The sequence below is a fragment of the Haliotis asinina genome, chromosome 2, assembly GCF_037392515.1.
Source record: "Haliotis asinina isolate JCU_RB_2024 chromosome 2, JCU_Hal_asi_v2, whole genome shotgun sequence".
Lineage (NCBI taxonomy): Eukaryota > Metazoa > Mollusca > Gastropoda > Lepetellida > Haliotidae > Haliotis > Haliotis asinina.
The window spans coordinates 96,778,564-96,802,326 of NC_090281.1; the positions used below are offsets into that span (position 1 = coordinate 96,778,564).

At 44.7% G+C, this 23,763-nt stretch overlaps 1 protein-coding gene across 1 annotated transcript in view; it reads left to right on the forward strand.

The window, feature by feature from the left end:
- Nucleotides 1-23,358, forward strand: part of LOC137274657 (calpain-15-like) — a 34,011-nt gene extending 10,653 nt beyond the window's left edge. Inside the window, exons 3-13 of the mRNA XM_067807974.1 lie at nt 4,042-4,250; nt 4,512-4,695; nt 4,981-5,125; nt 5,336-5,408; nt 6,066-6,191; nt 6,555-6,716; nt 7,188-7,349; nt 11,064-11,260; nt 18,159-18,316; nt 20,469-20,647; nt 21,167-23,358. Coding sequence (XP_067664075.1) covers nt 4,042-4,250; nt 4,512-4,695; nt 4,981-5,125; nt 5,336-5,408; nt 6,066-6,191; nt 6,555-6,716; nt 7,188-7,349; nt 11,064-11,260; nt 18,159-18,316; nt 20,469-20,647; nt 21,167-21,350 — 1,779 coding nt within the window. The 3' untranslated portion in view covers nt 21,351-23,358. The remainder of the gene's footprint in view (nt 1-4,041; nt 4,251-4,511; nt 4,696-4,980; nt 5,126-5,335; nt 5,409-6,065; nt 6,192-6,554; nt 6,717-7,187; nt 7,350-11,063; nt 11,261-18,158; nt 18,317-20,468; nt 20,648-21,166) is intronic.
- Nucleotides 23,359-23,763: the final 405 nt, after the last annotated feature.

Genomic DNA, 23,763 nt, shown 5'->3' on the forward strand with positions numbered 1-23,763 from the left:
CTGTGCGACTTCCTCAATTACTCAAACATACGTATGTATGTTTGTTCAGTCCTATTTGGCAACAAGCAAAACACCAGTGGAAACATGTGTCCTTGAACTGTTGCATGCAAAGTATATATTTGGTCAAATATCCTGGGTGCTGAGGAAAATGTACCATCTCCAAAGACTGTGTCAACATCACACAAAAGTTCAAGGTTCTTGTCAGTTGTGATGATAACTATTTGGTGTCCGTCAACGGTAGTGTGTAGGAACTGGTCACCAGCATCAGACAAAGCCCACTGTCCTTCGAGTCTGATGTCTTGTCATGTCTTGGGAAGACCAGGCAGGGTTTTCTGGCGTTGATGGTAGAGCACTGTCTTCAGTGATGTAAACGCTGGAATCCCTCGAAGAAGACCCTCAGGCACTGTATCATGGTGCTTTCGTAAGTTGGCTATCTCGTCGTCGTAAATCTTAGGGATCAGCGTTGTCTCAGTCTTCGCTGTGTTATTCAGCTTGGATTTGAATGCATCAACTTCAAAGATGAATACAGGATCCGCATGGTTGTGGGCGTTTTCTGCTGTCTGGAGTCGATCTTGACATGTCATGATGTAAGATGAACAGGTTGATTCTACACACTTCCGGTAGGTCTTCTCTCCCCTCTGACGATTAAGGCGAAACTTGTTCTTGTTGAATTGTAGATGTCTTCCCTTATGGACGCTCTCTGTAAACTTTAATGACACCATACTTATATGCCCAATGCACAAAAACAACGAATAGTTCTGCTCCCACAGTGTTTTCATAGTAAAAGAGTAGATAATAATATGATAACAATACCATTCTCAGCGTACCTAGCGGTAATTTCTTTCTGTATACATGTGTTTTTATAATGTAAGTAAGTTCAAATTAAATTGAGCAGTGATAAGTAAATCTTATCAATTCATGACTTGTCTCATCCGAGTGTTGAGATTAAGATCTCCTTTTATTGTAAAATGTCGTTAATTGTTAGGAGTTTTTTTTTCTCGGTGTTTGATTTAATGAATGTGTCTACTTTGCGGCATATACTCCATTTTAGAAGCGTCTACATAGCAGCACCCTATTCATTTCAGCGTTATCTACTTCACGGTACTTGGGAAATTTGATCTCATTAATTCAAATGGACTTTGGTTCTTGACTTCATGATTTTCAAAAATGATGGTGCCCTGTCTGAGAATGAATGTTATTTAAGTTTGTTTTCACTGACTTACAAAATCAAAATTACTATCTACTGGTAGTAAAATATGTATTTTATTGATGGACAATAGGATTTTGCATGGCATTGCTTATAATATAACAATTTCACTCTTAGAAGTGAGACGGAGGTGAATATAATATTGCTTCCGTGGAAGAAGTTTTGTTACAAGTTGTGTCATGCCAAATCCTTTCGGCCATGATTCAAATGCATGTTTAACTTCTAGAAAAAGTAGTTTTGATTTTCTAACTTGGTGAAAACAAACCATAATCTCAATAATTCTAACAGACTTTAGCCTGTGACTTCATTATTTTAAAAAATGTGGTGCCCTGTCTGAGGATAAATGCTATTTAAGTTTGTTTTCACTGACTTACAATTACTGAATTACTTTTCACTGGTAGTCAAATATGTATGTTATTGATGGACATAACATGACAATTTAACTCTTGGATTATGATAATATTGTCACTTTGACCACAACCTCGCTTCTGAGGAAGAAAGCGTTGTATTCATGCACCTTCCTTTTGGTCAGCAATGTGTAGATGTGCAGTCTTGGTTTTATAAACTTGATGAAACTTGAACCCCATTTTCTATCCTGGAAGCATGGTGGGGGTGAACCATCCGATTTAGTATATACCACAGGCTTCCAGGCTTCGCACACACAAAGCACAAATTACGGGGTCTGGTGGAAATCTGTGCATAGTGACACCATCACCTGACCCCAAGGAGCAATCGACGCCAACACAACAGTTCGGCATATCTTTGGTGATGTCGAGAAATCAGCAAAATGACGAGCTTCCTACACATTTTGTATACATTTAACTGAAAATCGTTCCTTCTGTGACATCACTGCAGGGCTTTGGCGACAGAATTACGTAACCTGTCTGTGGTTTCGTTTGTGGACGAGAGAGAAGCAGTCGTCTTTTTAGCAAAAACAAAATGGTGTTCCGTTTATGACTAACCATATGCAGTGATAAAAAGAGTACCAAAAATTTGAGTTTATTCGCTCTTTAAGTCGTGACTATGACACTACGACAGAAGAAGAACCGACAGAACCGATTTTGAGATGTCCCCTGCCATGACTAGCTGTTCCATTTCTGCGGTTTCACCCAGCAGCGACAGATAACAACTTTTGCGTTTTCAATGATGATAGTTTCTTAAACAAATTTTTGAATATAAAAAAGCTGTTGGGTATTAGTAAATGATAAACATGTGTACTATTTATATTTAAGTGGCAATTTTGTGAAATTTGCAATTCATTGGTCTGTTTCTGACTCAAACGGACCGTAGTCCTTAAAGGCCACATGCAACCAAAAATCAAACATAATTAAAATATGATTATCAATTATTCATGACATATAATATACATTGCTGCATGTAAAAAAAACAAATAAACAAAATTATAAGCGTACAATCGCGATATTTTGTACTTGGGCTTACTTCCCTTGAAACGAAGCCCTTGGGAGACCGAACCCAGTCATAGCTGGTGGGGGTGCACTCAAGTGTAATGACGGCTTCGGATTGGCCAGTTCATTTGCTGATATGCTGATGGCTCATCGTGTGTTCAGAAAGATGATCTGTTTGATGAGCATTTTACAAGTATGGCGAGTCACAAGAAAGTAAGATTCTTTGTTGATAACAACTTCTTTTATTGTACTTGATGCATTGTTTCAGTATGGGTTCATATACTCATATATAAATCGTATGCACTAGAAGAGTTGTTATCCATAAAGAATGTATATAGGGATGTTGGATTTTGTAAATACACGTTCTCTGAAGTTTGCGTTTGATCCAGTCAAATATCATCTCAGTAGAGATGGTGAACTACTGCGTGGCTGGAAACTGTCATTCGTCCAAGTACAAAGCAGGACTTGAAACTGAGTTTGCACCAGTTTTAGTCAGGTCCAGTCATCCAAGAAAAGTGGATGTAGTTTGTTTGCAACCCACAGACATAAAAACATGTCATGTGTACAAGTATCACACCTTCCTAATTACATAATGTGGCAGAGACAGGACTTGGACGCACAAGTCATAAATCAATTTATTTTGTTTATGGCATATAGCCTGATAGGTGTTAAGTTCAAATTGCGTGTCAAGTTCAAACTACATATGGTCAGTGATGGAAGCTGTCTATTGCATATTGTCGTTAGCAGAAAGGCAGGCAGACATATAGCTGTCAATAAACCAGACATTGAGCTTTCTCTGTGACAGAGGCTGCTTACCACAATATATCAACAAGTTTTTTTTATGTAATGAGTACATTATTTACTTCTTTGTGTACACAACCGAGATTAGACTACTGCTCATGACCTCATACTCTGCTATGGCATTCTGTTTCAAGCTCCATGAACCTGTTCACTTCGCATGCGTCATGGACACAGCGCAGCACAGCTGTTGAAACCAGTTTTTCCCTCAATGCTGAAGGAAATTTAGTGAATTGTGAACTCCGATTTCGTGGGCTATTTTTTCATCGCGTTTTTTTCAACTTGAATTGGCATTTTTGGTGAATTGTTTCAGTAAGTGCATACCGAAAAATATCAGAATCTGCAAAGTTGTCCTTTACCTTTAACAGTAGCTGATCTGTGTTGCTTAGCTGCACTCACACATATCATTAGCTGAACTATTTGATGTTTTCCGTGTTTCATTATTGTAAGCCTCATGAAAAACTCTTTACCATGACAGAGTCCAAACTAGCTCCAGGCTTCAAGCCTTTACTATTGTAGTCAAACACACCATGAGAACATGTTCAGGTCTGGATTGTCAGTTTAGTGTTACTTGATCACTGTCCTCCTTTATGTGAAGAATATTGCTGATTTTTTTTGTCCTTGTTACAGAACAAAACGCCATTTGTTGATGACTCCTTTCTGCCAGCCCCAAAGTCTCTGTATATTGAACCTCCCAAACCCTTTGCTAATATGGAGATTCAGTGGCTACGGCCAGACAAGATTGCACCGTCTAGCCGAGCTGAGATGAAACAGCCCTGGGTGGTTTATAGGACTCCAATGCCTGAGGACATCTCCCAAGGAATTCTTGGAAATTGCTGGTGAGTAGAGGTCATGTGTCTGTTTCCATGTCAGGAAAGCGTCCATGAGGTTATAAATGTAGAGAGAATTGAATCACAGCACATGCAAATCTGTTCCTGCCTTTGTTGATTCTTGTGCTGTCATGATGTAACTGGAATACTGAAACAACACTGACCGATTGGGGTGTTGTGATGAGCATCAGTGCCTACTGTCTGGAGCCAGTCCACACGTGAACATTTGAGATTTGGCTGAGATTTATAAGATAATGCAAATATTTTCAGGTTTTTAAGTTCCCTGGCTGTGCTGGCGGAAAGACCTGAGCTCGTGGAGAAGATAATTCTGACAAAGAAATACTGTGAGGAGGGAGCGTATCAAGTGCGCCTGTGTAAAGATGGGACTTGGCAGATTGTCCTCATTGACGATTTACTACCCTGCAATATGCACGGAATGCTGATATTCTCTCAGGTAAGCCTCCCATGTCCAACAGTTACTTCTGTTCCAGTTGCACACATTGGAATGGTACAAAAAAGCTCCAGATCATAAGCCCTTCTTAGCTGTCTGCTATATATTTTACAGAATTGCTGTGGATTTTTATAAACTTAAGCTGACATGCAGTAATGTTACTGACATACTTTTTCTGAAATAATACCTCTATCCTTTATTTAGGAATAACAGAAAGACATTTTTATTTGTCATAATCTCTGATTTTTTGTGAAAATTTTACCCTGACCTTCAATTTGTGATTTTCAGGCCAAGAGAAGACAACTCTGGGTTCCTTTAATAGAGAAGGCAATGGCAAAGTTGCATGGCAGCTATGAGGCTATGGTGGCAGGGAAATGCATCGAGGGACTGGCCACACTCACAGGGGCACCTTGCGAAAGTATATGTCTGCAGCGTGAGTGGCAATTGCTTAATGTCTTCAGTGGGCACCCAGTGAGAGAATATATCTGCTGCATGTGGAACAGTGCTCTGTTTCTTAGCTGCTTATTTCTGCTACTCTTGGTAGGGGTAGACGTCTGGCTTCACAACTTCTCCCGAAGTTTGTCATAATGCTGCCTGCTGTCGCTATGGAAGGAGGCTGATAATAAAATGTTGTATATTTCAGCAAACCCAATACGGAACAAGCTGGTTGAACCGGACCTCATCTGGGCTAAACTGCTGAGCTGTCGAGATCTAGGGTAGCTGGTTTTGTCATGGGTTTTGTTTTGAGTTAAGAAATCAAACTGATACATTTGCATATTGTATTATGATCTACAAATTATGAAAGATGAGGTTTTCTACTACTACTTTGATGCTGCTGTAAACACTGTCATGATGTATAAGTGCCTGTGATAAACTACTGCATTGTATATGAAGTAAGTTTGACTACTTCACTAACAAACATGTGGACCTGTATGATAAGTTGAGCTATTGCTGCAGGGACACTTGTATTTATAACATCTGAACCGGACTGAGTTAAGAATGACATTGTATGACAATAGGATAAATCAGCCTTGTGTTTTCCTGTGGCTTGAAGCTCATTACATTTCATTCAGAAAAAATACTTTCTTTTCTGTTCCCTTTTAGTTTGATAAAATTCAGTGAAGTCTTATGTAGGCTTTCTTAAGGTCTGAAGCTCCAAACTGAAGAATCAGGTGTTGTAGTTGTGCATCTGTCTCAGTATGAGAATTCATGATTCATGACTTAAAAACGTCGGAATAGTGTAAAGCTTCTCTCCAGGACAGGTGTTTATCAACATCATTGTTCAGATTTCTAGAGTCAGCAGAGATTGTGTAATGAGTTTCTCCAGTGTGGCTGTGTTAGTCTTGTCACCTTCACCTTCACGTACATTTCAGATTCTTGATGGGGGCATCATGTGGGGGAGGGAACATGAAAATAGATCATGCGGAATACGAGAACAACGGCCTCCGACCCAGACATGCTTATTCCATACTTGACGTGAAGGTAGTCAAGGAAAATAAGTGAGTTCGTTACTTTGGCCATTCTTGAGCAAAATAACTCAAGTAGTGTTTGCTGCTTTGTTGGTGTGCATGCAAGAGTTTACAAACCTGAACCTATGGGTAGGAAATGGGTCATTTTTGGGTCCCAAGTGAAATCAGATCTTCAAACAGCAACTTGTCTTCTAACAGGTAGTTCTTGAAAATAATGTGTACCTCTTTAATTTCATTGAAGACAAATTCTATTGCTTACTGCAAATATTGTCCTGCCCCTGAGAATGAAATGGTGTGTCAATTGTCTGTTTTATGTCTTCCATGCCTGATACTTTATCAACTTTCGCATCTTGTGTCCATGCAATCAGCCATAGTAAACTGGTTTGCTGACAGGTTGATCCGACTGCGGAATCCCTGGGGTCGGTTCTCATGGAAGGGGGACTGGTCAGACAGCTCACCCAAATGGAACACAATTGGTAGCTCTGTGCGGCAGGAGCTGATGGTCCATGGTGAAACAGAGGGTGTCTTCTGGATGTCATTTGAAGATCTACTCAGGTATGGACGTTTTTTTAAAATGGGAAAAGAATTATGTGCGTTAATGATTCGTAAAAATATATAGGTCTCAGCAAATCCTTATCAATTAGTTGTTGTTGGTTATTTCCCAAATCAAAATACTGTTGTGGCGAATCGTGTGTATTGCCTCACTTGTTTTTTTTTAAGGGTCCTGTGAAGATCCTGGTTAGAACTGATCTTCATTAACCTTTGCTTGTCGTAAGAGGTGACTGTCATTATCTGGTGGTTAGACTCGGTGACTTGACTGACTCTTGTCATAGTATCCCAGTTGCATATATCAATGTTCATACTATTGATTGTCTGGCCCAGACTCAAATATTTACAGCCTGCTGCCGTATAGCTGAAATATCAGATATGCTTGATGTATTTAGAAGAAACCTTGTTTTCAGTTAAGGAATTGAGATGTTTTGTACAATTACATCATTGCTTATGTATCAGTCATGTTGTTTCCAGGTACTTTGACAGTGTCGATGTGTGCAAGATCCGTCCCAACTGGCGTGAGTCTCGCCTGGCAGCAGAGTTTCCAAGTGATGCATCACAGCCTATGAGTGTTGTAAAGTTGACTGTATTCCACACGACGGAGGTGGAGCTTGGGCTGTTCCAGGAGGGAGTCAGGTCAGACAGCGGTTACAATATTTATATATAACAGTAATCGTTTTCATAGAGATTGTCCTTGGAATACATATGCACATTTTCTGCTGCCGGAAAATGTCATGTGACAGTTGTATCAATGTTTTAATGAAATATTGTACAATAAACAAAAGTTTTTTGTTCAGTATATGGCCCCTCGCCACGTGGAGTCCCCCCTCTGCCATGCATCTGCAGGCATCTTTATCATCATTGCTTGTGCTGTCATCGTTCTGTCAAGACGTGTGTGCTGGAAAAAATGCTGAGAGTTTACTCTTGCATGAATAGAGGATGTCTGAGTCTTCCTCTGCTGTATGTATGGTTTATTTGTTCATTTAATAGGGAACCAAACGTTTTATTAAACCTGACAGTTGAGTTGTATTGTCTGTGACAATTGTATTTTGCGCTGGCTTTCTCATGGGTTACGCATGTGTTGCTTTCCCATGGCTGGAAGTGAGCGTCCCGCGTGCTGAATTATTGTGTTTTATTATCAATTAGTTCATGTCGCGGGTGTCCATGTAATTTTTAATGTTTTGTACATGCTAGATATGTGCCGCTGTGTAAGCTTATGCTTGCATATTGGCTTGCAGGCTTTTACGGCATGTTCGGCTTGTTGGACGAACATTCCTTCTCAAGATAAGCATGACAAGTGTTTGTGCTGTTTAGAAAAGGAGGGTCATGTGCCCAATGTGTGTGAGCTATGTTTGGGCTTCTTCCCCCGGGCCCGAAAGAGAAGAGCAGCGGACTTTCTCTTTCATAAAGGGTTGCGTGAGGTGGGTGGGGAGCTGATAGGAGTTTCCCCCGTCTAAGGCTAAAAAGACTATGCGTGATAAGTCTAAGGATAAGGCTAAGTCTAGCAGGAAACCTAAGTCTTCTGCCCCTAAGTCGCAGCCCTCTTCATCTCAGTCTTGTCATGGTTTTGACATGTCTTTAATTGCACAGTCGTTTCAGCAGCACATGACACAGCTTACGTCCGAGTCCGAGGGTTGGCTTCAGATGCTTGCCCTGACCCCCACTGTTGGACGCGCCGGATGTTCCCACAGTCCCAGTCACTTCAGCTGCAAGGGACTACTTACGCCCTCCTGCCTCATGTCCCAGTGGGTGGTTGCCTCTCCATCTCCCTCTCCTCTTTCTACAGGAATAGGAGAAGACAATGAGAAATCCTTGGGTGCTGTCCGCCATTTGTGTTGACCATATACCACTGTGGAAGCAAGGCCAGCCTGAGTTGTTGGCGTAAGGCACACTTCGGTGCTATCCTGTCCGATCCAGGCGGGTATTCTGCGAGACGAGTTTCAGGCTTTGCTGGCGTGTACTAATGGGTGAGGAACAGGCGGGAATTTACTCCATGTACTTCCTTGTTCCGAAGAAGGAAGGCGGGTTCTGTCTCATTCTCAACCTTTAGGGGTTGAACTGCATGATAAAAGTTCCATCCTTCAAGATGGAGACACTTTGCTCGGTGATCTCCACTGTTCAGCCTGGCGGTTGGCTTACATCGATCGACCTGAAGGATGTGTATCTGTATGTGTATGTGTATCGTGTCAATACACTCGTCGTTCAAGCAGTTCCTTTGGTTCTCTTATGACGGGGTGTGTTACCAGTTCACGGTGCTCCCCTTCGGCATCTCTACAGCCACAACTCATGTTAGAGCGGGCTACTCTAGCCAGTTCGCAAGGAAGGTGTTGTCACCCTTACCTGGACGACTGGTTGCTCAATGTGCTTTCTCAACCAGTGAGTCAAGATTCTACTCTCACAGTGATAGACATACTACTTCGACTGGGATGGATCATCAACCTCATGTAACCACCCATGACTTGGTCTTTCTCAGGACGAGGTTCACAACACATCAGGGTCTAGTGTCTTTATCACCCGACCAGGTCAGCAGAGTACGGGAGGTGGTGTCTTCATTCCATCGATTCAACAAACGTTCAATATGAGGATAGGTGGACCCACTATGCGCGCTGGTGTTCAGATAGGGGGATTGGAGATCCCTTTTCTGCGGATTTAGTCTGAGTATTTGCAAGCTCGTTTGGCTGCTTCGACCATTCGTGGCTACTCAGCCGCTATTTTCTCTTTTCACACCCTATCAATGGTGCTCTTCTGGGGCAGCACCCTCTTGTGCAGTGCTTTTTAGATGGCGTGGATTGGGTTTGACCTGCTGTGAGATGTACCAGCCCACCTTGGGATTTGTCAATCGTGCTTGATTGGCTGTCCGATTCTACTTTCTCACGTCTATCAGCAATTTCCATTCAGCTGTTAACATGGAAGGCCGTATTTCTGGTGGCGGTAACATCTGAGAAGGGTTGGTGATTTACATGCCATGTCTGCAGACCCGTAGCTGACTGTCTATCATCCTGACTGTGTCAGTATTTGCCTCCTGGATTCTTACTGTCGGAAGATCGATCATGCTTTCCATGTTACAGCTCCTATCGAACTTCCCACACTCATCCAGCCTTCTACATCGGGGACCTCTGCAACGAGCACTTACCCGTTGGATATCCGTAAGACCCCCAAGGTCTATATCAAACGAACACAAGGGATCCATACGGGTACCCATCTGTTCTGCATTTATGGTGGTGGGAACATTGGGTTGCCAGCTAGTAAACAGACCCTTTCCTGCTGGCTAATTTTGGTCATCTGTGCTGCTTACCAGGCTGAGGGCAAGCCTCAGCCTAAGGGGTTGAAGGCTCACTCAGTCAGGGCAGTCACCGCTTCCAAAGCATTCGCATCGTCCCTACCCATTGAAGAGATTTACTGTGCTGGCCGAGTGAGTCTTGGTTAATTGACAGTTGACGCTGCTGTTACTGCGTATTATTGCTATGTCTCCACTGTTGACGTGCCCCATGACTGATGATCTAGCTTTTTCCCCTTATGGTGCTCTCTATAGAAACCACAATGTGGGCGGGGTTATGTTCGCACTTTTTACAGTGCTATACATCATGCTTAGCTCTCCGGTCGGTTATCAGTGCAGTTGCTCCCTGTCACTTCCCTCCCATAATGCCTTTATTGGAAGCTTCGGGAGATCACAGGTGAGCGTTTCTGCGTAAGTTAATTTTCATAATTACAATCACTATTATTACGTACTATCACTATTATTACGTACTGTGCCAGAATTCCCTCCTCCCTAGCCTCCAGTCTTTGGGAGTCTGAGTTTATGCATATATATACCCCAAGGACAATCGCTATGAAAAAGAATTAGACAAACTGCAGAGGTTTCCAATTCTTTGAAGAGAATCGTCCTTGGGGTAGGGCCACCCGCTTCCCCGCACTTCTGTTCCCTGCTTTATTCAGCAGAAGAAATGATGATATGGGCTTGGATGCTTACCTGGTTGCCTGCGCATACGCGGCAGAGGGGTCACTGCACGTGGTCGGTGGGGCTGTATAATGAACGAAAAAGACTTTTGTTTATTGTACAATATTTTATTAAAACATTGATACTGTCACATGACATTTTCCGGCAGCAGAAAATTCATATATGTATCGCAAGGACGATTCTCTTCAAAGAATTGGAATCCACTACAAGTTCGTCTAAATTTATGACAGTATCTGTATTGGTATATTCACCTATTGAATTATCATATAAAAAAATTTGAAACATCTATTAGATGAGATTTTACAGTATATTTAGAATTAATGGTATGATATGATCTCTGTTTGTCTAATTAATACTTTATTACTCATAAACATGTGCATGCACTTTTTCAGAGGAAATGACAACTCTGGGAAATCTCCTCTTGACCTGTTCATCCTGGTCCTCCAAGAGTCCAAACATCCTAACTTTTCCGTGGGCAAGCTGATTGGCCATAGCCAGAGACAGCTGCGATGTTTCATTGGATGTAACCTGATGTTGGAACCAGGAGAGTATGTGGTCCTCTGTCTGGCCTTCAGTCACTGGACGACAGGTGAGGACTTTGAGAGTAGTTGTTGCATTGAGAGTGTTTGGTCCTCTGCCTGGCCTTCAGTCACTGGACGACAGGTGAGGACTTTGAGTTCTTTTTCAGAAGAAGTCCTCCTTGGGGTACATATATAGCATTAAAATGTCCATTTAAAAATGCCTACGACAGTTGTAACAATATTGAATAAATATTTTACAAAACAAAAAACTCGTTTTTGTCTTGTGAGACCACCCCTACAGGGCCCCCACTCGGGCCCCTTAACAGCCAAGAGCAGGTAACTCTCGCTGCGTACCTCATACCTCACTTTTCATGCTGTCGTCATTGAGGACAGTCGTCCATCAGCAAGCTCTCATACTTAGAGAAACCTACGAATTGAAGAGAATGAGTGAGAAAGCTACGAAAACCGTATGTATGGTTCCTTTTTAACGCACGGGCGGTATTAGGAATGCATATTTCACTCTTTTTCATTCATGAAATGTTGTAACTTTCCGTGGCTACCGTGGTCTTCAGCCATGTGGCTGACAAGATGGCGGGCGGCACGTACCTGGTGGTTATTTCTTCTGCCTATTCTTTTAGGTGGTTTTAAATACAAACCGGATATTTGTATGGTTTTTTACCTTTCTTTTCCATGGTAAAAAAAAAAAAAAAAAAAAAAATCCTTATATGCTATTGTATGTTTTCATAAATAGCTTTCTTATTATTTAACGGTTAAATATCGCCAGTGCGTATTATTGTTTCTGTTAAATACTCATGTGTTTGTTGGATTAACGGGCCTTGCTATTAATCATAGCACGGTTCGGTTTTTTCCAGTTCAAGGGGTGTGCTACTTGTAACGCAAGACTCCCCCCGAGGGATAAGCATATTCTGTGCCTGCGTTGCTTGGCGGAGGAAGCTCACGACGAGCAAGGATGCGCCGTATGTCAGGACTTTTCCCCCAGGGCTCAAAAATCCCGTCATGCAGACTTGATCTTTTATAGATCTTTGATCCAGGCGGGGGGGGATATTTGGGCTCAGGAGCCGCCTTCAAAAAAAGCTAAAAAAGATATTAAGAAGGCGTCTTCGGCTTCAGTCTCGGGGGGGGATACGGCAAAACCAGCGAAGGGTACTTCGGTTCCACCTCCAGCGGTGGCTTCTACCTCCGCAGCACCTCCCACTGAACCCTCGCAACCGTTAACATTTGATTTACTGTCGTCTTTGTTGCAGCAGCAAATGGCGTCGGTGCATACCCTGATTTCGGATGCGATGTCCGGTCTCCGTCAGGAGATCGGCGTTCGTCCGGAGTCGGGTGTGTATCCGGCTTCGGCTTCCGTGGGACTCCCCAGCCACGCCTCTGGCGCCGGTGTGGGGACTTCCATTAGGGGTGCGCAGGAACCGACTTTAGAGTCGGTTGCCAGCCACTCCGAGGTTGCCAGTGTTGGTCATGGGACCATGCCTATGTTGGGAGCGTTGCCGGCGATCCGCCACCCAGACTCAGTCTCGGGCGTCGGGTCTATGGCGTCGGGCCGCTCGGCTCTGCTCGGGCCTTTCTCTCTTTCGGATGTTCCCTCGACCGATCCCCCGGAGCTATCCTTAGATGACAGATCTGAGGTGTCACTCATGGGGGATCGCGCCGAGGAGATAATGGAGGAGGGGGAGGACCGGGGTGGGCCGAGTGAGTTTTCGTTTTCGCTCGGCGCCTCGCTGAGGCAGGTACGGGAGCGTATTGCTTCTGTCCTGCCGCAGGTCGTGGTTGCTTCGGCGACACCTGACCCCGAGGAATTCCGACTGCCGGGTGAGGCTTTTGCCCCAGCCAAGGTGGTGGATTCTCGGTTGCGCATCCTCCCTTCTATATTGTCAGAAGTGATTAACCCTCTTTTAACGGGAGCGCGGTCACGCTTCGATTTGCCGGAGCTAGACCGACGTTACCTTATGGGTGATCTTGACTTGTATAACCCTCCAGTGGTCGACGACTGTATCTATGCGTCGGTCGCCCTGGGGGGTTCCTCTGGCAGCTCCTTAGCTTCGGCTAAGCAAGGACGCCGCCTGCCTCCGTTCACCTCTAACGTTACTGCCCTCAAATCGGCTTATAGGTCGTTTGAGGAGCAGTACCGAAATGCAGCTCAGTGCCTGAAAGTCACAATACACGCCGCATATACTTCGGTATTGCAGCGTCGGCTTGTTGACGGCGGCGGTGTTGAGGAAGAGTGTGTTTCCCCTACGCTCGCTCAACAGCTTACGGAGGTGCAGTCACATCTGGCGCGGGACTCGATCAGGTCCTCGGCGTGTCAGATGATGTCTGCAGTTATGGGCCTCCGTAGACTGTGGCTGTCCGTGGCACGGTATTCGCCGGCCACTCAGCAAGCGCTACTTTCACTGCCATTCCGGATGGGATCTACTCTCTTCCCGGGAGCGGCATCAGTAGTCCGGGAGGCCGCGGAGGCTGTGTCTACATTCAAGGAGTCTAAACCCTTGTTAGAACAGCCTCACACTTCTCGTGCGCGTCCCCCGGTGCTTTCCTCCGCTTATCCTTCGGCTCCGGCCAAGGACTCTGCTAAGTGGGCACAGCCCTTGCAGGCGCGGAAGGGTAAGGGTAAGGGTAGGGGCAAGGGCAAGGCTGCGGCGCCCCAGCATCCTTTTCCGAGGAAAGGGAAGTCGGCCCCGGCTTCCCAGTAAGTCATCCTCCGGAGCCCTTGCAAGTGAACCCGAATCAAGCAGTCGGAGCACTGCCGACGTCGGGCATTCATTGCCTTCTGCCAAACCTTCCTGTGGGTGGCCGCCTTTCCCACTTCCTGTCGGATTGGGAAAAGGTAACCTCCAACCCCTGGGTCCTATCCACACTCAGGGACGGCCACTTACCACTATGGAAGAGAGACCCGCCTCCCTTTTCCGGAATTCGGCGCACTCCTGTGCCGGTAGTTCCGGAGAAAGCCGAGGTTCTCCGCGCCGAGGTTCAGTCTTTACTGGACAAGGCGGCCATCGAGGTGGTTCCAGGGGGCCAGGAACAAGAGGGATTTTACTCCACTTATTTCCTGGTCACCAAAAAGGACGGAGGGTTCAGACCGATTCTCAATCTCAAACGGCTGAACACTATGCTGCAGGTACCGTCATTCAAGATGGAGACACTACGGTCAGTGATCTCATCTGTAGAAAGAGGCGACTGGCTTACGTCCATCGACCTCAAGGATGCGTACCTGCATGTTCCGATGCATCCCGAGTTCAGGAAGTACCTGCGGTTCTCCTTCGACGGGGTATGCTATCAGTTTCGGGTGCTTCCCTTCGGCATCGCTACGGCTCCGAGGGTATTCACCAAGCTTATGTTAATCCCAGCGCAAGTGGCCAGGTCACAGGGCAGGTGTTGTCACCCGTACCTGGACGATTGGCTTATACGAGCACTTGCCGCTCACTTGAGTCGAGACGCAACATTCGCCATAATGTGTATTCTCACCAGGTTGGGCTGGATTATCAATCTCAAGAAGTCAGACCTAGTTCCTACACAGGATCTGATCTTCTTAGGCGCTCGGTTCGACACAGCGAGAGGCGTAGTCTCCCTCTCGCCGGATCGGATCTCCAAAGTTCAGAGAGTTGTTATGCAATTCCTCGAGTCCCCCTCGGCTTCGGCTCGGGTTTGGCTCCAGTTGCTAGGCAACATGGCAGCGACGGTGGACGTTGTTTGGAGGGCGCGGTTGAGGATGCGACCTATTCAGTACGCCTTGGCGCGAATGTGGTCCCACGGCAGGAGTTACGAGATGATTCTCCTCACTCCGGAGTGGCTCCTTCCTCATTTACGGTGGTGGACAGTGGTAGGGAATCTATCCAGGGGGTTACACCTGGACGCTCCCTCACCAACCCTTTCAATTCAGACGGACGCTTCCCTCACAGGGTGGGGTGGCGTGCTGGGCGCCCATTCAGTTTCGGGCCTATGGTTACGGCACGAAACGCGCCTGCACATCAATGTGCTCGAATTGAGAGCTGTCCGGCTAGTGTTCCAACACTTTCGGGAGACGGTTCGAGGCTGTGTGGTACGTCTAGAGATGGACAACCAGACGGCAATGACCTATATCCTGAAACAGGGCGGTACGGTTTCTCCGTCCCTCCTAGAGGAGGCGTGGCACTTTCTACAGTGGTGCGACCGGTTCAATGTTCGGGTGTGTCCCGTGTATCTCCCCGGGGTGGACAATGTTCGAGCAGACGCGCTCTCTCGACGTGTCCTAGCTCCTCACGAGTGGATGTTGCATCGGGAGATATTCGGGATTATCTCCCGGTTGTTCGGATCGTTCCAGGTGGATCTGTTTGCCTCTGGGGGGACGAACCAGATTCCGGTGTTTTGTTCTCGGATACCGGATCCGAGAGCCATCGCTCAGGACGCTTTCCAGCTCGATTGGACGGACAGGGTATTGTGGGCGTTCCCACCTCTGCCGCTGATTCCCAGGGTCCTCTCGCAGCTTGCCACCCAACCAGCTCGACTGTTAGTGCTTCTTGCTCCTCTTTGGTCGTCTCAAAGCTGGTTTCCGGTAATGATGAGGTTTCTGGCATTGCCTCCTGTCCTTTTACCCTTTCGACCGGACTTACTATCCCAGAACGGAGCGCCGCACCCGAATCCCAGGATTCAGTGGGTGGCCTGGCCACTGTCAGGAATCGCCTCCAAGCGAGCGGAATTTCTGCACCAGTTGCAGACACAATTCTGGCTTCGCGGAGGGATTCGACAAACGTTCAATATGAGGATAGATGGGCCTGTTATGCGCGCTGGTGTGTCAACAGGGGGATTCTTGATCCCTTTTCTTCAACTCTAGTTGAAGTACTGGAATTTTTGCAGTCCCGGTTAGAGTCAGGCCTAGCCGCCTCTACTATTCGGGGCTATTCCACGGCCATTTCGGCATTCCATATTCCTGTTGACGGTGCTCTCTTGGGGCAGCACCCTCTTGTTCAGCGTTTTTTAGCGGGTGTGGATAGGATCCGTCCGACTGTCCGGCGGATTAGTCCCCCGTGGGACTTGTCAGTCGTTCTTGACTGGTTGTCCGGTCCTCTTTTTCACGAGCTATCGTCTCTTTCTCTCCAGCTGTTAACGTGGAGGGCTGCCTTTCTTGTGGCGGTAACGTCTGGCAGGCGGGTAGGTGACATTCATGCAATGTCAGCGGATCCTGCTTTGACCGTCTTTCACAAAGACAGGGTCAGTATTAGACTGCCGGATTCTTACCGTCCTAAGATCGCAGGCGCTTTTCATGTTACAGCGCCTATCGAGCTCCCTAAGCTCATGCAGCCTCCCTCGCCCGGTACCTCTCTTCGACGTGCTCACGTCTTAGATGTCCGTAAGACCCTTAGGGCTTATATCAAACGAACTGCTGATATCCGAAAAGATAACCAGTTGTTTTGTTGTTATGGCGGGGGAAGAGCTGGTCTGCCGGCGAACAAGCAAACCATATCTAGGTGGCTTGTCTCTGCCATTTGTATGGCATATACTCATAAAGGGTTACCTATCCCTAATGGGTTAAAGGCTCATTCTGTTAGGGCAGTGGCTACGTCACAGGCTTATGCCGCGGCTCTGCCCATTGAGGAGATCTGCTCTGCGGCTATTTGGAGCCGACCGAGCACGTTTATCCGTCACTACCAACTGGACAAACATTCACGGGAACGTGCTCGGTTTGGCCATACAGTTCTCACCAGTGGGCAGAGTCGTGATTCCCCTAGCTGAATGAGCGTCGGAGATCTCGACTTTGTTTATCATGAGGTGGTGGGGTTTTCACGAAACATTTCTTGTTATATTGGTGACGGATATCCCCTGGTGGTGGTGTTTTTATATATATATATATAAAAAAAAAAAAAAAAAAAAAAACACACAAAGAGAAACTACCTATAGACGGTTTTTTCACTATTAGCGTCGACATACGCTCATATTTACTCTTGCACTGTTATTCCCGGCACTACTTCGCTGGTTTGGGGGAATATTTACAGTGAATGGCATGAGGTGTGGTCATATGTCAATCACCTTTGCTGGGTTATTATCGATTGGCTCTTTCGGCCTTATGTTGCCCCGCCCCCGCCTGATTGACATCAGCGGCTTGGTGATTGGGTAAGTGTATTTCTCTATCTCTCGCAGCTTCGGCAGTGTATGAGAGTGTGTGTAGGGTACACATCAGCAGACAGAATGCCGCTCCCGACTCACGTTCGTTGGGAGTCTGTCTTATGCTATATATGTACCCCAAGGAGGACTTCTTCTGAAAAAGAATTATACAAACCTGTAGAGGTTATGAATTCTTTGAAGAATGTCCTCCTTGGGGTACGGCCACCCGCCTCCCCACATTCTGTCTGACAATCTCAGCATGAAAAGTGAGGTATGAGGTACGCAGCGAGAGTTACCTGCTCTTGGCTGTTAAGGGGCCCGAGTGGGGGCCCTGTAGGGGTGGTCTCACAAGACAAAAACGAGTTTTTTGTTTTGTAAAATATTTATTCAATATTGTTACAACTGTCGTAGGCATTTTTAAATGGACATTTTAATGCTATATATGTACCCCAAGGAGGACATTCTTCAAAGAATTCATAACCTCTACAGGTTTGTATAAATTAGTTGTAGCAGCGAGAGTGTGTGGTCCTCTGTCTGGCCTTCAGTCACTGGATGACAGGTGAGGACTTTGAGATTAGTTGTAGCAGCGAGAGTATGTGGTCCTCTGTCTGGCCTTCAGTCACTGGACGACAGGTGAGGACATTGAGATTAGTTGTAGCAGTGAGAGTGTTTGGTCCTCTGTCTGGCCTTCAGTCACTGGACGACAGGTGAGGACTTTGAGATTAGTTGTAGCAGTGAGAGTGTTTGGTACTCTGTCTGTCCTCTGTCAGATCATTTCACACTGGAAAAGTATGTTAACAAATCCAAACTGATGTATACTAATTGATCCTATTTTTGTTCACTTTGTTTTCTGTGCCCTGGTTCCAGTTCCGGGCACTAAGATGAGCCATCGCTATGTGTTGTCGGTGCACAGTTCCAAGGCCCTGATGGTCGACCAGATCAACACATTCCGCAACAGGCAGTATGAGAATGTCCTTGCCGATGCCCTTATCCAACTAGCTGTTGCTAAGGGAACAAAGGAGGAGGTGGGTGCTATCTTGTGGTGATGCAGTTTTAGTAGGCTCCCAGCAACCAACACTGCCATGTGATGTGACTAGCAAAACTGTGTTTCCACGGTCACACAAGGCCCACTGATGAGGGACTTGCCCAGTACAGTTTTACATGGTGCTGATTCTTTTTGTGAATTAGTAAGACGTTTAACTAGAAAAGGAAGAATGTATTGATTCACTCTTGTAACCATTTATGACTATATATTTTTCCTTATCCTGACTCATGCTTAATTGCTTATCTCCTTTTCCTGGCGAGGGTAGTGGAACACTTGAAATCCCTTGAAGCTCCCTTCTGAAAGAAGCAGATGTAAAATACACTCACCCACGAGTAGCAGATCTGCATAGATCTGCAAGATGCGTACCTATGTATCCCGAATCATCGAGAATCCAGGAAATATCTGCGTTTCCTTTTCAACAGTCAGCACTTCCAGTGGATGGTCCTACCATTTGGAAAATCTTCGGCCCCATGGCTATTTACTTGGGTAACCAAACCCATCGTCAGTTATCTACAACTCAGGGGGCTATGCAGCGCTTTCTACGTGGACGATGGCATACAAGCGCATTAAGAGAAAAGTCAACTCAGACTACATTTTGACTTCACAATCAGGCTACTAACACAACTGGGATGGTTAGTAATTCACCTAAAGTCTGAATTGGAACCTCAACAAGATCTGAAATTCCTCAGGATTCGTTTCATCACTACATTGAATAAGATTGTAGTCCTGGAGAACTGGTGGGTCAAGATTCAAGAAATGATAAAGCAATCTCTACTCTCTGTTGACACTTCGACAATGGCAGTGTCTACTGGGTCTCCTCATGTCTGTGCAAGATATGACCAGAAGAGGAAGACTGCAGCTGCGTCCGTTACGTTTCTTGAATCTTCATCTTCAACAACAGAGGCCAGATTCTGCTCCCAGACACTGTGAAGCCCTTTCTGCTTTGAAGAACTCGCCGATCGAATGTCAGCCCAGGAACTTATATGTTAGAGCTGGTATTCAACAGCCATCTCTATGTAGACGCACCTCTACAAGGATGGGGAGCTCATCTAGAGAGTGAGGTAGCAGCAGGAATGTGGAACAAAGAGGAACAGGCTCTTCCCATCAACCAGTCGGAAATGAAAGCGGTCGTTTATGCCATCCACCACTGGTTGATATCACTGACGACCCATGAAGGTCCCGGGGTAGAATAGGCCTTCAACAACCCATGTTTACCATAAGAGGAGGAGGGGAGGCTACTCATGGGTGAGTGTATTTTTTCGTCCACTTCTTTTAGAAGGGAACTTCAAGGGATTTCAGGTGTTTCACTACCTTCGCCAGGAAGAGGAGATAAGCAATTAAGCATGAGTCAGGATAAGTATAAAATGTCAATTTTATTCAGAAAATTACATTTATCAATTTTTATGAATTTCATTTGCCATGTTTTGGTTCAGCTTTTGTACAACTTAACATATTGAGAAAAATAATGTGACAGTTTCACTTGGTTGTAATAGTGTCAGATTCCATATTCTGTCAGCATACCTGCACACGTGTATGTATACATACCTCTCTCTCATCAAAATGTAAAGGCAGTAATCTTAATGCTGTTGTCACTCGTGAAGGTCTGGGATAGAATTGATCTTCTCTATAAGAGGCAACTGATGGGATCAGGTGGCCAGGCTCTCAGACTTGGTTGACATGTCATCATAGCCCATTTCCGTATATTGATGCTTATGATGTTGATCACTGGATTGACTCGGGCCCGATTTCTCGAAACAAACTTAAGTTTTAACTCAAATCTCGAACTGAATTTTTATCTCAACTGCATTTTTAGGCTAAAAAAGTCCAAACAACTAAAGAAATCTGTCCACCAAATTCAGATTGTCTACTATGTTTGAGCTGGATACCGATTTCCTTTCATTCTGGAAAATGCATGTTCCTGCATTTTCTCATATTTGAGCAAAAACTTGAACTTAAGTCAAAACTCTGACTTAAGTTTGTTTCGAGAAATCGGGGCTCGATTATTTACAGACCATGTAGCTGAAATATAGCTCTCTCTCTCCCTCTCTCTCTCCCTCTCTCTCTCACACACTCATGGCTCATGTCACCTGCCACATCTGTTCTTTCATCCATTGAAGTTGTTGGTGTTTCAGGTTCGGAAAGGCATCACGGTATACAGTCTCCTCAATGGATGGGCAGGGGGAATATTTGTAGCTGAGAATCGCTTGCCCAGCAACAATGTTGTGATGTGGTGTGACTGCACTGAGAGTTCTAACGTTGTCAGCACCAGAGGCTCGTTGATCAGCAAGGATGTGATCCCACCACTTCACAGGTCAGTACATCTTCTGTCTGGATTCCAATGGCTTCTGTGTGAGTATGTGAAAGGTTGCCATGTGTGGGTTCTGCAAGTTGCTAGCAACCTGTATTTGTCACAAGTGGGGTCTAAATGGATCAAATTGTCAAACCTGATGATTGGATGACTGTGTCTCATAGTACCCTATGGTAATCATCTCTGGGTCAGATTTAGGAGAGTGCATGCATGTGTGTGTGTTTCAGGGTAGAAGGCAGCACCCCAACCTGGATCCACCTCAGTATCTTTGTCTACAGGAGCCTTGAAATTTTCCTACTGTGAGCCAGTTCTGGTTCTGCATTAATGACCACATATTACACACTCAATTGAGATTCTTGACTTGTTAATGATACAGTTTTTACAGATTATTTACAGAAAATCTCTGTTTTGAATGTAAATGACAGAATTTTGTTTTATCATTTGACTATGAGTCATAGGGAAATGTTGAATTCTGATGTGAGTTTCACATCTGTTGAGTGTGTTCTGTTGCCTCTGTTACAGACAAGTGTTGATGGTGTTATCCCACCTGGAGAGGTCTCAGATGTATCACCTGTCCAGATGTCTCAAGCATCGCATGACAATCCCCAGTTTTGGACTGGGAGACTGGGGGCCCACCCCTCACAGCCAACATGAACCAAGCCTCATTCCTCCGGTGGAGGCACTCCACATTCCTCGACCTCTCTGATCGTGGGGTCACTGCTCTTACAGGAGGAGGACATTCTTGTGATAAACTTTCCAAGCTTGATGGTAGACATCGGTAACTGTCCATTGTGGAACATTCTACTCCTCAGTGTTCACCATAGCTGTACTGTTGTATGTGGGTGAGCAGAGGTTCAGATGTGAAAGGGTTGTAATGTGAACACATGTCAAGTATCAGGCTTGTACGTCCTCCTTCTTCCCTGCTGCAGCACCTCTCAACAGGATCCTGATATGTAGATGATTGGGCATTGCATGTGTGCTGAAACACTAGCAATGCCATGGACACGTAAGAAAGAGCTTTACAATTCACCGTACATATAGAAGTAAAGAACAGTGAGTATACAACTCTGTTTTATGTCAGGTGTTCCATTTTTTGTAGGATTATCATCTTAAGTGTCCAAAAGATACATCATTTGTAATAATCATTGACTATTGAACTGCTGGATTTATCTTTAAGAAACATGTTGTTCTTTCAGTGTTTGTCAGCTGCAGGTTTAATGAAAATAGTCCTCAGGTTGGAAAATTTCAGGAGAAAACGTGAATTTTTATTCCATTTGTAAAGGGCAGTTATTGTTCTGTTGTTTTTGTTTGACCTGTGGACTGAGTCTCTTTATAGATGTTGTTGGTTGTATGAAATCACAATCCTTAGTCGTTTGTCCAATTGAACCAGTTGAAATACATTATATGTATGTTTGGTTTCTGTGAAGCTGTAACAAGATGTACGTCCTGGTACAGTAAACCTGTACAATGTGGATCTCACACTCTCTGTATTGGCAAACTCTACTCAGTATATATACTACACCATTCTTAAGGGAATAGATATTTGATGCTGTACACATGTGTTTGTTTCTGTATACCTCTGTTAGAAGTTTTGGCAATGGTTGTTTGTGACTCTAAAGACTGTGTTGTCGATCTCATACTTCATTTCCCTTGTGATGATACTGCTTAAAGCTACAACCAGATTTGCATGAACTGAATTGATCATAAACCCATGTTTGTCGTAGGAGGCGACTAACTGGATTGGGTGGTCGAACTCACTGACTTGGTTGACACATGTCATTGTATCCCAACTGAATAGCTTGATGACCCTGCTGTTGATCAATGGATTGTCTTGTCCAGACTTGGTTTTTTACAGACTGTTGCCATATAGCTGGAATATTGCTGAGTGCGGCGTGAAACTAACCTCACATAAGTAATGTTTGATTCCCAGTTTCAGCATCACCACTGTGGATGACATGGAACAGTCTTTTCAAACCTTTTACACATGTGGGGATTTGAGCCTCACCCTATAGCAGAGTGGATCCTTAACCACTTGACTACCACAATTCCCAAGTCAAACGTTGGGTGTTATTGACAAAAGGAATCTAACTTCTGGTTACCACACCTTTGACAGTAGTTTTCTTTCAAAAATCATTTTCCTAGCCCACACTGTTCTCTGCTTTAGAAAGAAATGGTAATTCCAAGTATAACAGATTTTACACACTAGTCTTATCAAGTCAATATCGGAAATCCTTTGTTAGGAAAATAGACACGCAGTTTGGGGAACTAGATGGAAGAGGGGAATTCTTAGAGGTGCCTAGTAAGCAGTTTTCCATATATGTGTCCCTGTCTCTCAGTATTGTGTAGCTTTCCTGTCTCAAGTCCTAACCACATGTACACATATGTACCCTGTGCTGTTGAGATGTCATGTTGAATCCTCTGTGAGGGGCGATACTGCTGTTGATGTTAGTTATCTTTCAGACAGCAGGAATTCATAGCCAGATAGGAAATATGGCTTCAAGACATCGGTGATGAAAACTCGATGATTCTGGGTCTTGTAACATTAAGAGATCTGTGAAACTTGTAAAACACTGTGAACGAATGTTACAATCATCTTAGCACTATAATTAATCACTTCCAGGATGGCTGTGGATTCCTTTTGTGTGGGATGTTATTGTGTGTTTAAATGATTTATAGACATTGTTATAAAATATACATTTTTAATAATCTATCATCATAATTCTTTTTCCATTGTTAAAGATGCACTTTTTGTTATACGGTAAGATTGCTTGCATTATTTTTTGTTTGTTAACTCTTCTCATTTCATTACTCATTAGTCACAAACATATAACTTCTGGTAACACATTTCAGCCAAATTTCTTGTGGTGCATGGTAGTGAACCAATCAATAAATCATGAGTTATTTTCTCAAGCTTGGTGCAGTACACTGGGGACTAGCTGCCTTATAGGTTGTTGTCATCAGTACCATTTCTGAAGAAACGCACAGCACACAGATAATGAAAACTAAAAGAAATAGTACCAAAATATAACTTTTGTTGGAAGATGTATCCTTTTGGAATAATTTGTGGGTTAGACCATAATCAGAGTTGCCCCCCTTAACTCTCCAACCACCTAAGAAGC